Raw genomic sequence first — 16,570 nt, 5'->3', positions numbered from 1 at the left:
CCTGGGTGGCTCAGTTGGTTAAGTGTCCAATTTCAGCTCTGGTCATGGTCTCACAGTTCATGAGTTTGAGCCCCATGTCAGGCTCTGTGCTGGCAGCTCAGAGCCTGGAGCCTGCCTGGGATTCTGTGTCTCCTTCTCTCTCTGCCCCTCCCCCACTCATGCTCTGCCTCTCAAAAATAAATAAACATTAAAAAATTTTTTTAATTTTTTTTGTGTTTATTTTTGAGAGAGAGAGAGAGAGTACGAATGGGAAAGGGGTAGAGAGAGAGAGGCAACAAATTAGAGGTGGGCTCCATGCTGTCAGCGCAAAGCCCGATGTGGGGCTTAAACCCACAAACTGCGAGATCATGACCTGACCTGAAGTCAGATGCTCAACCGACTGAGCCACCCAGGTGTCCCCCCCAAAATTTTTAAGTGACAATTTCTAACCCTATCCAGCACTAGCTGACATACTATATAATTTACATATCCATTTGTCTGTTGTCTGTTTTCCCTGACTAGAATGTAAGTTCCATGAGGGCAGGGATCTTTGGCTTCTTTTGTTAGTTTTTGTATAAGCTCAGCATAAAGGACACTCAATAAGTATTTGTCGACTGAATGAAGTGTATGATAGCAGCAGGCATGGCTGCATCCAGGAACTCAGATGAGGTCTTTAGGAATCTGGCTCCCCATCTCTTTGCTTTTTCTTTAATGACAAGGTCACTCTCAGGCAGATCGTCCTCATGTCAAGACAAAGGCACCAGAGCCTTTAGAACTGCACTGTCTGATATGGTAGCCACTAGTCACATGAAGCTATTTAAATTTAAATTAATTGAGATGAAATATTTATTTCCTTTGTCATGCTAGCCACATGTCAAGCACTCAGTAGCCACATGCAGCTAGTAGAGACTTTATTGCACAGCATGAATATAGAATATTTTCATCACTACAGAATATTCTGTTGGACAATGTTGCTCTGAACTCTCACACTCTCTAGCTGGTGGTCCCAACCAATAGAGGACCTCTTTTTTTTATGGTTGTGGCAAAATGTCTCAGAGAGGGCTCTGATTGGTCAATCTTGGGCCACATACCTATTCCTGAACCAGTCACCAGGTCCAGAGGGATGCCTAGTCCTGACTGGCCAGGCCTAGATCATGTTCCCACTCCTGGAGCTGGGAGAGGCGACAGTCCCATCCAAACCGCTCAGTTGGGAGAAACGTTTCCCAAAGAAATTTCCAGGGACTTTTACCAGGAGAACTGGATGCTGAGTGACAGAAACATCAGATATTCACAATAATATGTACAGTGCTTGGCTTAGTGCCAATAAATGATAATTGTGATTATTCTGTATTATTTCCCCTTTCTCCAAGTCAGAGTCTGCTTGTTTTTCATCTTTCTATCCCTAGCATCTAGATACTGTCTTGAAATACCATATTATATCAATTCAAAGACATACTTTTTTCTGAAATATTTAATATTTATATTTCTGAATCAGGAAATACTTTAGATTCATGGAATTTCACAGTTTAATTGACAACATTTGTTATGTTCCTTCTCAGAGGAACATAAAAAGAAAATTATGTATCTGATAAGCAATGGTGTCTAAGATTCAGTGAAATAGGACAGTCAGTGTTCAAAACATGTTTGTAGAAAGAAAGAAGTACCAAGTAGAGGTAAAAGATTAAGAGAGTCCTTAGAAGTTCAGAGAAGAAAAAGGTGACCCTGAACTGAGGACAATGGGGTGACTGAATTGACAAGGAAGGATGTACATTAGGTCTTGGAGGCGGATGAGGACTTAGCTAGAGAGATGGGTGGGAGAAATATTTCAATGGGAGAAAAGGACAAGGGCCAAGACTTAAAAGTTCAAAGTGTACCCAGAAATTCCACTCATCATAAGTAGACACAGAAGAGAAAGGACATCATATGTCCACACAAAATCTCGTACTAAGTGTTTGTACATAAGCTCGTACATCAGCAGCATTATTCATAATAGCTAAAAGGTGGAAACAATCCAAATGTCTATCAGAGGATAAATGGATAAATCAAATGTAGTCTTTACATACAAAGAAGTATTCTTCCACCACAAAAAAGGAATGAAGGATTGACACAGGCTACAATATGGATGAACTTTAAAAATATTACAAGTGAAAGAAGCCACACACAAAAGCCACACACATAATCACCTATTATGTGATTTCATTCATATGAAAGTTCAGAAGAAGGAAGTCTATAGAGACAGAAAGTAAATTAGTGGTTGCTTAGGACTGAGGGAGGGGAGAAAGGGGTGTTGAGTAAAAGTTCAGGGGTTTCTTTTGGAGGCAATGAAACTTGTAAAATTTATTATGGTGATGGTCACACATATATGTGAACGTACCAAAAAATATTGAATTAAACACTTTAAGTGCCTAAACTGTATCTCAATAAATCTGTTAAAAAAAAAAAAAAAAGAAATGAAGATTTCAAGTGCTTTAAGGGAAAAGTATACACAGTTTGGAATAAGAGCTTTCTCCAGGGGGTTGTTGGGAGGTAAAGCAGAAAAGATATGTGATGGGGCACCCTGAATTCCAGTGTAATAAACTTCAACTTCATCTTTAATGGGAGGCGGGCAGTCAAGGTGTCGTTATGGGAGAGATTTATTGAAAGTTGTATTTTAGGAAAAGAAATCTAACAGTGTGTCCCAAATGGGAAGAAGAGCAGGGAGACGCGTTTGCAGCTACTTGTGTGTGTTAGATGGGCTCATGTACTCATGGCTCTGAAATTTAATCCGTGTTTTCCTCTAAAAACAAAACCTTTGGGGTGCCTGGGTGGCTCAGTCAGTTAAGCGTCCGACTTCAGCTCAGGTCATGATCTCATGGTTCGTGGGTTGCAGCCCCACATCAGCCTCTGTGCTGACAGCTCAGAACCTGGAGCCTGCTTCAGATTCTGTATCTCTCTCTCTCTCTGCTCCTTCCCCACTCATGCTCTCTCTCGCTCTCACTCTCAAAAATAAACATAAAAAATTTTTTAAAAAGAAAAGAAAAGAAAACCTTTGCCTTAATGATCATCCCTATGCAGGGAGAGGTCTGGTAGCTGTGTCCCACATGCAGCAGGACTTGCAAACTGCGTCTCCTTGTCTTCCCCAGGGAGGAATCATGGGCATTGAGATCTACTGGGACTGCAACTTGGACAGCTGGTTCCATCGCTGCCATCCAAAATACAGTTTCCGTCGCCTTGACGACAAGACCACCAATGAGTCCTTGTATCCTGGCTACAACTTCAGGTAACAGCGCTCCAGGTCAGACCGGCCACCACTGGCTCTGCACAAACCTCCAAGGCCAGGCTGAATTGCATAACCAGCAGCCAGCAAGAATTAATTTTGGTTCCCTAGGCAACAAGATGAATGCAAAAATCCTCTACGAGCTAGGGAATGGCTGGATTTTTGTATGAATTTTCTTTCTTTTGAAAAAAAAAAAAAAAAAAAAAAAACAGAAACAAAAGTGGGCAAACAGGGAAGAACATAGAGAAGAGTATAAAAATCACCCGTAAGTCCTCAACCCTGAGATAATGAAAGATAGCCCTCTGGTGAGTGTTCCTTCCTCTAACTGATTCTTTTATGTGGCTGCTAGGAGATCGTATCATGCTTATAACCTGCTATTCTGTGTTTGTGCGTTTGTTTTGCCATATCCTGGGTCACTCAGAATTCGTTGTGACCATCACATTAATGATGCCAATGGTGGGAGCGTAATGATATCAACAGCCACAACTTAGGGAGGGTCTTCTATATACCAGGCCTTGGACATCATCACCCCTCTACCTCACGTCAACCCTGAAAAGGGGATATTAGTGTTCCCAGGTAGAGCTGAGAAAGGTGAAATGATTTTCCCAGGACCCACAGCTAACAGTAGCTCCATAATACTAACTAACCTAGGTCACTCTGACTCCCAAACCCATGCGCTTTCCCTTCCATCTCATGCTTTTCTCACCCGTGCCTCCATTACTGGACATTTGAGGCACTTCCAGTTTTTCTATGACAAATAATTCTATGCTGCAAATTTGTGTACATAAATCTTTGAATTCCAGAGTGTTTCCTTAGGATAAATTTCTAGAAGTAGAGTTATTGGATCAAAGGTTATTAACATTTTACCATACGTTGTAAAAACTTTTTTCTAGGACTCTTTTTCATTTCTCGGTTTTATATCTGGTTCCTTCTCAAAGCCATCTATTATTGTTTCGGTGAGGTCCATTCTTACCTTATGGATCCTCTTCTCTGTCTGTTCTACTGTATAACCTCTTTCAAGTTGACCCTTATCTGTAGTAACTAGAGTGGGATTTCTTCTTCCGAAGTGTTGGAGTATTTGTTGGTGGGTTTCAGCAGGAAAGACCTTGTGCAAAGTTCTGTGTGTACTGTGGGATGTGAATATTCCTCAGTGGGGATTATGTAATTTTGTAATCTGCCAGGACTGTGTGACATCTATCTGTTAACCAGTTTGGGGGTTAATTTCTGGGCATTGGACGTCTTCACTCCGCCAAAAGTATCCCATCCCTGCTCCCTTGCTATGTAGGGCTTCTGCAGCTTCGGCTCCCTTCCCCATAAGTGTAAGACTCTAGCTCCTAGATACAGATCTGGCTGGGGTACCCCTATGGCACAGACACATGGCCCCAGTTCCCCCCATCACTCATCTCTAGCACCTAAAAAATATCTGTTCTTGTTTTGAGCTCAGTAATATATTGATATGACTTTAATAGGTATATTAAATATATATATATATATAATCTTATATTTCTTTCTGTATGGGAGGTGGTAGGCTTACTGTACTAGAACATCTTAAAGACTCCTGAGGCCACAATGCATCCACACCGGCAGTCTTGTCTGACTTTTAAGGTTCTTTGATGCTTCTTGCTTCTGGACTTCAACCCTGTAAGAATTGAATAGAATCCTGGTTCCTCTTCACCATTTAAACAGGCTGGTGCTGGTTTGGTGCTGACTTACTCTTGTTTTGACCCTCTGCACAGTTCATTCCTCTGCCCCTGACTTTTCCCCAGTGGTGATCCTGTGCCATCCTAACCTAAGTTTCCATGTTACCTCCTATGTCTGGATTATTTTTTCAGCCTGTTCCTACAATTCTGTCTCAGCACTAACTTGGCCTTTAAGTTTGAGGCTCCATGACCTCTCATTGCTTCTGGGTGCCAGACAGGTTTTGGCAACTATAATTATAGTTGATCATTTTGGGCCCTGGTTCCAGACACAAAGTAGGCTTATGCTGTTCCCTTTTCAAAAAGAGTTGCCAATTACATCCCTAGAATGGGGGCTAGCCATCATTTTGCTTATGGAGCCCGTAGGAAATTGATATTGGCATTCCTCATTTATTTACTCATCAAATATATATTGAAGAAAACATATTGTTGTGACAGTGGGTTTATATTGGTAAACAAAACAGACAAAGTTACTACTTAGCCTATATCCTAGTAGGGGATGAATATAAGTATATTATAATACATAAGACAAAAATATAAGTAAGAAAATCCAACAAGGCAACATCATTCGTCATCAGAAAAACAAATTTAAGCCACAATGAGATACACATACACACACCCCAGAATAGGTAAAAAATTTTAAAAGCCTGGCAATTCCAAATGTTGGCAAGGAGAAGCAGCAACTGGGACTCTCCTATTTCCCTGGTAGGAGTATAAGATGGTACAACCACATTACAGAACTATTGGGAAAGTTCTTAGAAAGTTAAACACACATCTATCCTATAATCCAGAAATCCCACCCTCAGGTAAAGAAACAAAACCTAGGTACACACAAAGATCTGTACATGAATGTTCACAACAGCCTTAGTTGTAAGGACCAAAACCCAGAAACAACCCAAATGTCCAGCAACAGGTGCCTGGAGAAATAGTGATATATTTATACAATAAAGTACTAGCTAGTATAAATAAAGAAGGAACACACTGCTCGTACATGCAATGGCATAGAGGAGTCCCGCCAACATTACATTGAGGGAAAGGAGTCAGATAGAAACAAGTCATACCACATGATGCCATTTATATGAAGTACAAGAATAGGCAAAAGTTTTCCGTGATGATAAAAGACAATGGTGGGTGCTGGGCTGGGGGTTGGGGGATGGGAAAAGGCAAAATAGGAACTGATTGGAAAGGAGCACAAGAGAGTTTTCTGGAGTAGTGGAATGTTCTAGATCTTGATAGGGGTATAGGCTATACAGTGTATTCATTTGTCAAAACTCATTGAACTCAACTCTTAGGACTTGTGTACTTTATTATACATAAATTATACCTCAATAGAGCAAAAAAACAACTCCAACAAGACCATTTCAGATGATGATAAATGCTCTGAAGAAAATCAAACAAGATACTGTGATGTAGGGTTGGGGCAGAGAGGGGTGGGGAGTGACCAGAGAAAGCCTCTCCAAGTTCAGGGTGGGACCCCTACAGATACCATGAGTTTTCCTAAGGACTGTGCTTTCCTAGTTAAGAAGAGCAACTGCACAGACAGGAGCCCATGTTAGTGGAATCATCTTGCAAAAATGTGTAGCCTCTCTGAATACCTTTGGTATTAATGGTCCAGACCAGCTGTTCTCACAGTGTGATTCCCAGCATCAGCATCACTTGGGAACTTGTCAGATGCAAATTCTCAGGCCCGGCCCTGTACCTACTAAATCAGACACCCTGGGGATTGTCTTCACAAGCCCTCTAGGTAAGAGCCTCTCAAGTGTGAGAACCACTGATCTAGAACCTTGGTACTCAAAGTGTGGTCCTGGGACCAGCAGCAGCACGGGCCTCACCTGGGAGCCCAATGTAATGCAGAATCTCAGGCCCTATGTTTGATTTACTGGATTAAAATCTGCAATTATTTTTGTTTTGTTTTGTTTTGTTTTAATGTTTATTTATTTCTTTTTTTTCTTTTTTAAAATAATTTTTGTTTAGTTTATTTTTTTAATTTATATACAAGCTAGTTAGCATATGGTGCAACAATGATTTCAGTAGATTTCTTAATGCCCCTTACCCATTTAGCCAATTGCCCCTCCCACAACCCTCCAGCAACCCTCTGTTTGTTCTCCATATTTAAGAGTCTCTTATGTTTTGTCCCCCTCCCTGTTTTTATATTATTATGTTTGCTTCCCTTCCCTTATATTCATCTGTTTTGTATCTTAAAGTCCTCATATGAGTGAAGTCATATGATACTTGTCTTTCTCTGACCGACTAATTTCGCTTAGCATAATACCCTCTAGTTTCATCCACGTAGTTGCAAATGGCAAGGTTTCATTCTTTTTGATTGCTGAGTAATACTCCATTGTATGTATATACCACATCTTCTTTATCCATTCATCCATTGATGGATATTTGGGCTCTTTCCATACTTTGGCTATTGTTGATAGTGCTGCTATAAACATGGGGGTGCATGTGCCTCTTCAAAACAGCACACCTGTATCCCTTGGATAAATACCTAGTAGTGCAATTGCTGGGTCCTAGGGTAGTCCTATTTTTAATTTTTTTGAAACCTCCATACTGTTTTCCAGAGTGGCTGCACCAGTTTGCATTCCTACCCACAGTGCAAAAGAGATCCTCTTTCTCCACATCCACACCAAGTTGTTAATGTTAGCCATTCTGACAGCTGTGAGGTAGTATCTCATTGTGGTTTTGATCTGTATTTCCCTGATGATGAGTGATGTTGAGCATTTTTTCATGTGTCAGTTGGCCATCTGGATGTCTTCTTTGGAGAAGTGTCTATCCATGTCTTTTGCCCATTTCTTCACTGGATTTGTTTTTTGGGTGAGTTTGATAAGTTCTTTATAGATTTGGATACTAACCCTTTATCTGATATGTCATTTTCAAATATCTAACCCTTCCGTTGGTTGCCTTTTAGTTTTGCTGATTGTTTCCTTCGCTGTGCAGAAGCTTTTTATTTTGATGAGGTCCCAATAGTTCATTTTTGCTTTTGTTTCCCTTGCCTCCGGAGATGTGTTGAGTAAGAAGTTGCTGCAGCCAAGGTCAAAAAGGTTTTTCCTTCTTTCTCCTTGAGGATTTTGATGGCTTCCTGTCTTACATTTAGGTCTTTCATCCATTTTGAGTTTATTTTTGTGTAGGTGTAAGAAAGTGGTCCAGGTACTTTTTTCTGCATGTTGCTGTCCAGTTTTCCCAGCACCACTTGCTGAAGAGACTGTCTTTATTCCACTGAATATTCTTTCCTGCTTTGTCAAAGATTAGTTGGTCATATGTTTGTGGGTCCATTTCTGGGTTCTCTATTCTGAGTGTCTGTGTTTGTGCCAGTACCATACTGTCTTGATGATTACAGTTTTGTAATACAGCTTGAAGTCCAGGATTGTGATGCCTCCTGCTTTGGTTTTCTTTTTCAAGATTTCTTTGGCTATTCAGGGTCTTTTCTGGTTCCATACCAATTTTAGGATTGTTTGTTCTAGCTCTGTGAAGAATGCTGGTGTTATTTTGATACGGATTGCATTGAATATGTAGATTGCTTTGGGTAGTATTGACATTTTAACAATATTTGTTCTTCTTATCTAAGAGCAAGGAATATTTTTTCCATTTTTTTTGTGTGCCTTCTTCAATTTCTTTCATAAGCTTTCTTTAGCTTTCAGTGTATAGATTTTTCACCTCTTTTGTTAGATTTATTCCTAGGTATTTTATGGGTTTTGGTGCTATTGTAAATGGGATCCATTCCTTGATTTCCCTTTCTGTTGCTTCATTGTTGGTGTATAGGAACTGCATTTTATTTTTTTTAGTTTGTCTATTTATTTTGAGTCAGAGAGAGAGATAGAATAAGCAGGGAAGGGGTGGGGGTGGGAGATACAGTGGATCTTAGAGAGCCTGATATGGGGCTCAAACTCACAAACTGTGAGATCATGACCTTAACTGAAGTTGGATGCTTATTAGATTGAGCCACCAGGTGCCCCTCAAAATCTGCATTTTAACAAGATTCCCAGAAGATTCATGTGCACATTGAAGTTTGAGTTCATTTTTGTTTACTTGGTTTTTTTGCCTACACGATGTTTTGAAAGTTGAGGCATTCTACATAAAATTCTGGACTTCCTACTTTTCTTGACAAATTTAACTATTTAGGGGTGAAAAAAAAAACTGAACCATTTGACAACTGTGGGTTCATATCCCACACAGCAGGACTCAGCTGGAGGTATCTGTGGTTCCCTTTGGAAAGGGCATATGTTTTTTTGGTTTGCCATTGTCCCCACCACTCCTTATTCCCTTTTACCTGGCCTGCATCACTCACTTCTGTCATCTGCCTGGCCCCTGTAGGCATATGAGTTTGAGACCCTTGACTAAAGGCCATCTGAGATCAAGACACAGGATGCTTTTTGCCTCCTCTGGGTCAGTGGAGTTTCACCCAGGGCCCTGAAAGCAGCTCCTAGTTCAGATAATGTTTTGATATCCCCTGCTGCTCTCCTGAACAGACTTAAGGCCATTAGCAGAAGAGACAATTGGATCAGTGGTCCCTTGATTGTCTTTGCAGGGTCTCAGGCTGTTTTTTGTTTTTTGGGTTTTTGTTTGTTTGTTTTTTGTTTTTGTTTTTTTTAGCAGTCTGCAGAAGCATGTAGGGCAAAGTCCCAAACAGATGTTGGCAAATGCCCTTTGAATTGCTGAGCTAAGCCTGAGAACATCAGCTCCTGGAGAGATCTGAGCTTTCTGAAGAACTGAGGTGGTTATGAAGTTAATATTCTTTTAGAACAAAATGATGGACATATTGTCTGGAATGAGCACCAAAAGAAATCTTTGGCTAAGAATAGTCGAGTCCTGATGGAAAACTGGACAGGCTACTTTCAAATAGCCACACAAAAGAGAAGGGAATTACAGGTTAAGTGAGGTATATGAAAAAATATATATAACTTCCAAAAACATAGAAGTTGAAGAAGTTGATCATATTACAGAATTTTGTCCTTTATCAAAAGATCCATGGCAAATGGTCCTTATTCAGTGAACATGTGATTCAGTTTATTTACAGCAAGTATAAAGTAGGGCAGACCCACACCATATGCCCAATGCTCCTTTCTGGTTCAGAATGGGTACATCCATGTGTTAGTTTCCTGTGCCTGCTGTGACAAATGACCACAAACTTGGTGGCTTAAAACAACAGGAGGGTATTCTCTCAGCTCTGGAGGCCAGAAATCTAAAATCAAGGAGTCAGCAGGGACACACTCTCTGAAGTCTCTAGGGAAGGATCCTTCCTTGCCTCTTCCAGCTCCCGGTGACTCTGGGTGTTCCTTGATTTAAGGCCACATCATTCCAGTGATGATCCTCCTTCTTTACATGGGCTTCTCCTCTGTGTTTCTGTTTCAACTCTCCTCTCCTTTCTCTTATAAAGACACCGGTCATTGGACCCACCCTAAATCCAGGATGATCTCATCTTGAGATCCTTAATCACATCTGCAAAGGCCTTATTTCCAAATAAGGTCACATTCACAGGTACAGGGATTAGGCACTTGGACCTACCTTTTTGGGAGGCCATTATTCAAACCATTACAGTGTGCAAAAAACATCCCACTCAGAGCATGGACCACTGACCACACGTACCAGACCCACCTGGTACCTTTCTAAGAACATCTCAGACCTTCTAAAACCATCCCCTGGAGGGTGAGGCCCAGGAATCTACCTTTGAACACACTTCCCATGTGATTCTTATCCTGAGTTCAAGAACCACTGTACCAAGACCCTTTTGCTTTGTGTATTAAAAAAATAAATCACTCAGTAGAGCAGCAAAAGAAACAATAGTCATGGAATGAGAACAATAAGAAGCAAAGAAATCAAAACCCCTCTGCCCAAAAATAGGTGCTGAAGCACCTGGGAATACCTACCCGATCTCAACATCACATTTTGAGAGTTAAAAGAAATTCGAGTTTCAAATGCTCCATAGTATATTCTGGCAGAGCATCTGTATTCTGGGTGTATTCTCTCTGCACCTGTAAATAGATGGTCAACTAATAACTCAGAAAGAAAATACCTTACCTAAAAACCACCACCAAAAGGTGGTAAGAGGGAGGGACAGATTTAAAAAGTTTTGTGAGGCATGTGGTTTAAGCCTTCCTAATTATCCATGAAAACAAAACATTCCACTTTTCCTGACTGCAACACTGGGGAGAGCTGTGTATTTGGGCCGATTGTGATTTGTGCCCAGGTCTTAATTCATAAAGGTGGCTGAGTAATGACATGGAGAGGTCACTGTCACTGGAAGAACTTTATTACTTACATTTCCCATGAGGAGGGGCACAACAGGCCACACAAGCCCACAGGGGAAGGACCGGATTTGTTGGGAGGTGGCCCAGAACCTTTCCTGTGTTTTCCATGGGACAGGCAAGACAGGGCAGCGGAAACAGCTTAGGATTTGGCTGGCCTGAGTAATGTGGGCAGGCTCTGGGCTACAGGTGCAGTCTCCAACTGTCTGGTACCTGGCCCTGGGTGACCTGGCACCGGGGAAATATTGGCCGGGGCTTGAGGGGGTGGTTGGGGATATGGATTCAGGACTGGTCAGAGGGCTCCTAACATGGTTTTCACTCACTCCACAAAAGCTGAATCACAGGGAAGATATAAACAATTTGGGCTGTTAGTTTGGCCCTGTGATAACAGATGCAAATAGACAAATACAGAACCTAAGAAAATACAATTAGAACAGATTGCTGAGGGACACGTATCCCCAGTGCAGCAATTAGTATCTAAGATCCCTCCACCCCACTTTGTTCTAGAAGCCAAAACCTCTTAAGAAATAATCAGATTTGCTTGAAGCTATTTTTAAAGATTTCTCTGCTCATTGTGAACCCTGTATTGGTTAAAAATTGTTCATTTTAATCTTAAATGAAAAGCAGATTTTCCATAGCTCTGTGATTGTGGAAGAAGAGGTGTTGTACGGAAATGATCTTCAGTTTCAAAAGAGTAATTTGTGGGTTTAGATTATGTTTTTCACTCTGTCCACTGCAGCAGAGCTACAGGATGAACAAGAAAAACTAGCCCAGCTCCTGTTTGGGGTTTTCCTTTCATGAAATACCAGCACGTTCAGACAGAGCTTTATAAACATGGTTCCTTCTCCTCCTACAGATATGCCAAGTACTATAAGGAAAACAACGTTGAAAAACGGACTCTGATAAAAGTCTTTGGGATCCGTTTTGACATCCTGGTTTTTGGCACCGTAAGTCTCTGCTCCCAGCCACTGGCACCTCCATTCCCGTGACTGCATCCTAATTATTATTGTAGTGCCTGAAGGGGTGAATGTTGCCACCATAGTCATGAGCTGGCACTGTGCATTAGCATGTGGGATAAGAGGGGGAAGAAGTGTCCTTGGGGTCCTGTCCACGATGAAGTCATCTGATGAGTACAAGAAAGGGACTGGAAAAAAATTTTTAATATTCAATTTAAAAAACACTCTGATGCTTAGGGGCGCCTGGGTGGCTCAGTCGGTTAAGCATCCGACTTCGGCTCAGGTCATGATCTCACAGTTTGTGAGTTCAAGCCCCATGTCGGGTTTTGTGCTGACGGCTCAGAGCCTGGAGTCTGCTTCAGATTCTGTGTCTCCCTCTCTCTCTCTGCTCCTTCCCCACTTGTGCTCTGTCTCTCTCACTCACTCTCTCTCTCTCAAAAATAAATAAACATTAAAAAAAAAATACTCTGATGCTTAGAAAAAGAGAAAGAGAAAGAAATCCCTTTGCAACTTTGAGCCAACTCAAACTGGCTTAGGGGAAAATTTTTTTTTAATTTCACATAGTTAAAAAACTCAGGGGCAGTTTTCAGGATTCAGGCATGGCTGGATCCAGATGTTCGAATAACATCATTAGGAATATGCCTCCCTCCATTTCTTACATATGTTCTCCTCTGTTTTGGCATCATCCTCAGCTGTCCATTTCTACACAGTGGTTTCAGGCAGCTCCTTGTATCTTGCCAGGTTAGCAATCTCAATACAAAGAGAACGTGTCTTTGCTAAAAGTTTCATCAAAGGCCTCAGGCAGGTGCCATTGGCTCTGACTGGCCCAATATGAGCCCCATGCCCACTGCTGAAATAATCACTATGTTTGGATCATACCATACTCTCAATGGCTGATCTTGGACTTGCCTTGAACCAGCTCCTTGCCTGCAAACTACATGGACCAAGTATGGACAGAGATGGTTCTCCAAAGGGAAACTGGGATGCTATCTCCAGAATAAGGAGGGAGGGGATGCTGGGCATGCAAAATCCATAGATGCTCACAATGCCTTCTCCAACAGTATATTATTTATGTCATATAGTGCTAAGCAGCACAAGAGTCAATGAGATAGAAACTGAGAGGACAGAAAGACCACCGAGAATGAAAACCACAAGGGCCCCTAAGGGAAGACCATGCAGACATTCTTCCCCTCTGCTTCCAAAGTAATCGTAAACCACTTTTAGGGCAAACTTGTCTGAAACTCTCACCTTGTATGGAAAAACAACAAACCTTTAATGGTTCTCCTCTTGGTGTGTGGACTCCAGTGCTTCTTTGTTTAAAACACTCATGTTTTTGAGCACATCCCAGAAGGCAGAAGCAGAACAAATGGGTATCCTATTTTCAGTCTCTGTGGCCTCTGTTACCGTGAACAACTTGGACTCATCTATGGAAGTCACGGTCACAGACTCCCTCCTCTGCTGGAGCTAACAATTACATGTTAGAGCAAAAGAGCACTGCTCTGAATGTCAATGAAGTAACCTTTTCCATTCTGTTTTCAGGGAGGGAAATTTGACATTATCCAGCTGGTCGTGTACATTGGCTCAACCCTCTCCTACTTTGGTTTGGTAAGGGATTCTTTCCCGTGCTTTAGGAAAGTGATTTGGCAAAAAGAAATCTCACTAACATGGCCCTGGTCTGGGTTTTTTCCCAGGCCACTCTGTTCATTGACTTTCTCATCAACACTTACTCGAGTAAATGCTGCCGATCCCACATTTATCCATGTTTCAAGTGCTGTGAATGCTGTGCAGTCAATGAATACTACTACAGGAAGAAGTGTGAGACCATCGTGGAGCCCAAGGCGGTAAGGCGCGTCGCGTCAGGAGGTGCCAAAACACCCAGAAAGTCCATCAGATCACTGAGAACCGTGCAAAAATAAGGCCAAAATCACAAGTGTAATCCCATGGTGGACAAGTGTGTGCACTCTACCCTGATCCACCACTCTCAGATGAATCCTTTTTGGTCTTAGGGAAGAATAGAAATAAAAATAAAGAGGCAAGATAGAGGGAGAACAAATTTTTATGTTCTAGGACTTGTCAATTTCATCAGAGTTATTAATTTAGTTCAGCAAAAAAAAAATAATAGTAAAATGACTTTGGAGAACAATTTGGCAGTATCTAGTAACATTTAAGTGGGACATACTTTACAGCCTGGCATTTCCACTTCTCCATACCTGCCCTTGAGAAGCACTCACGTGAGTGCCCAAGCGGTACCATGTACACTTGATCCATTGCAGCACTGTCTGTAACAGTGAAGAAAGAGCATCTACCCAAGTGTCCAACAGGCAGATGGTGAAAGAAACTATGACTGGTCCATAGCAAGGAGTGCCAGGCACCAGTTTAAAAGAATGAGGTGGATAACAATAAGAGCAAACATTTTACAGCACTTCAAAGCGCTTCATATCTATTAATTCACTGAATCTTCACAACAACCCTATAAATAGATGCTACTGTCATCTCTAAAGATGAGGAAGTTGAGGTGCAGGAGGGTTAAGTAATTTGCCCAAAGCCATACAGCTACTCAGTGGCAGAGCTGAAATTCCAGCTTTAGCCAGGCTGGTTTCAGAATCCAGAATGCATCTTCAGGACCACTGTGTCATAAGTACCGGCATGAACAAACATCCAGAATGCGTTGTTGAAAGCAAAACAGCAAACTACAGGACAACAGATATGGCATGATATGTAGGCTAAAACACAACTACAGACATATACTTACTTTATGTGTTTTCTACATGTATATTATATGTGTACACATATACACACAAATACACACATATATTCTATATATATGTATTCTCTATATTTTCCACATTTATTATACACACACATTTGTGTATAGGGAGGGTAACATGTACACTAAAAGTTACTGGACACACACAAAAGTGACAACAGTGATTCCTTCTGCAGAGGAGCCTAGAATGGGGGACTTGTCAAAGGGAATTTCAGCTCATCTGCATTGTTTCAACTTATTTAATTTGGGTTTTAGTAAGCAAGTCCCCTACACTTGGTTCCATGATTTCCCCCCATCAAGGAGAGATCTCCAGTACCTAAAACAACAAACAAGGTTTCTTTGTCTTTCCCTCATCCAAGAATATTATTGTTCTTTCCCAGCAGCTGAATGCACAATTCACCGGCCACTGTACATGTATTATACAATTTGAAATAAAAGTTCATTTTGAAACTGAAAACAATTACCATTTCACGGCCCAAGATGGGATTAAACTCGACAAAAATAATAAACAGCTTAAGTTGCAATAGTACAGTTTTCTGGAGATATTCCATCTAGAGTAACTGAAATTGAGGGAACACAACAAAGGACTTTTACATCGCACGTGGGAGACTTAAAAATAGCAGGCGGTAAACCGAGGAGACTCCACGCCGGCATATTACGTGCACAGGGCTCCACAGCTAATTTACCTTTAGACTCAGACATCATTCTTGGCTAGCAAGAGTTTTTGGTCAGCTTCTCTACAGTATGTTGTTGGGTAAATAGGAATAACATTTGCCTTTAGATATGTTTCAGGTGTGTGATTGTTGATAATTCTGTACAAAAATGGGTAAAAATTTTAACCCTTTTTTCCTAGACGTTAAAATATGTGTCCTTTGTGGATGAAGCCCACATTAGAATGGTGGACCAGAGGCTACTTGGGAGAAGTCTGCAAGGTGTCAAAGGTGAAAAAGTCCCAGTAAGTTAAAACATTTAGTCTTTTTTTTTAAAGAAAATTTATTATTAAATATAGATATATCTATCAATTTGGGTGAGTCACAATTGATGAATTCTAACACAGTTAAGTACATGTAACCAGCACTCAGAACATTATTAGCAGAAACACTTTTCATGCGTCCACCCAATCACACTACCTTCTCTTAAAAGTCATCACTATCCTGCACCCAAAGATTAGTTTTATCTCTTCCATAATTTTATAAAATTTGAATCCTATGTGTATTTAGTATATACTCTGTGGAGTGTCTGGCTTCTTTCTTTTTTTTTTTTAATTTTTTTTTTAACGTTTATTTATTTTTGAGACAGAGGGAGACAGAGCATGAACGGGGGGAGGGGCAGAGAGAGAGGGAGACACAGAATCGGAAGCAGGCTCCAGGCTCTGAGCCATCAGCCCAGAGCCTGACGCGGGGCTCAAACTCACGGACCGCGAGATCGTGACCTGGCTGAAGTCGGAGGCTTAACCGACTGAGCCACCCAGGCGCCCCTGGCTTCTTTCATTCAACATTATTTTTGTGAGTCATCCATAACACTGAATATAGCAATAGTTCATTCTCATTGTGTATCATTTCCATTTTATAAACATCCAATTTATTTATCCCTTCTATAGTTGATGGACATTTGGGTAGCTTCCAGTTTGGAGCTCATGCCAAAAATTCTGCCATGGTAAACATATA

General features: G+C 41.1%; 2 protein-coding genes across 10 annotated transcripts in view; one reads left to right on the top strand and one right to left on the bottom strand.

The window, feature by feature from the left end:
* The window catches only part of IFT81 (intraflagellar transport 81), a 198,285-nt gene that overhangs the window by 146,515 nt on the left and 35,200 nt on the right, over nucleotides 1-16,570 (bottom strand). For all 6 annotated transcript variants that reach the window (XM_042911246.1, XM_042911249.1, XM_042911251.1 and 3 more), the window contains exon 3: nucleotides 4,770-4,874. The gene's annotated coding sequence lies outside the window, so the exon portion shown is untranslated. The remainder of the gene's footprint in view (nucleotides 1-4,769; nucleotides 4,875-16,570) is intronic.
* The window catches only part of P2RX7 (purinergic receptor P2X 7), a 63,943-nt gene that overhangs the window by 25,335 nt on the left and 22,038 nt on the right, over nucleotides 1-16,570 (top strand). For all 4 annotated transcript variants that reach the window (XM_042911261.1, XM_042911260.1, XM_042911259.1 and 1 more), the window contains exons 8-12: nucleotides 3,102-3,238; nucleotides 12,037-12,127; nucleotides 13,676-13,741; nucleotides 13,828-13,977; nucleotides 15,757-15,858. In XM_042911261.1, the coding sequence (XP_042767195.1) occupies nucleotides 3,102-3,238; nucleotides 12,037-12,127; nucleotides 13,676-13,741; nucleotides 13,828-13,977; nucleotides 15,757-15,858 (546 nt within the window). The remainder of the gene's footprint in view (nucleotides 1-3,101; nucleotides 3,239-12,036; nucleotides 12,128-13,675; nucleotides 13,742-13,827; nucleotides 13,978-15,756; nucleotides 15,859-16,570) is intronic.

This window comes from Panthera leo, chromosome D3 (genome assembly GCF_018350215.1).
Source record: "Panthera leo isolate Ple1 chromosome D3, P.leo_Ple1_pat1.1, whole genome shotgun sequence".
Taxonomy (NCBI): Eukaryota; Metazoa; Chordata; class Mammalia; order Carnivora; family Felidae; genus Panthera; species Panthera leo.
Note: the sequence above shows the minus strand (reverse complement) of the source record. Positions and strands in the feature narration are given on the sequence as shown.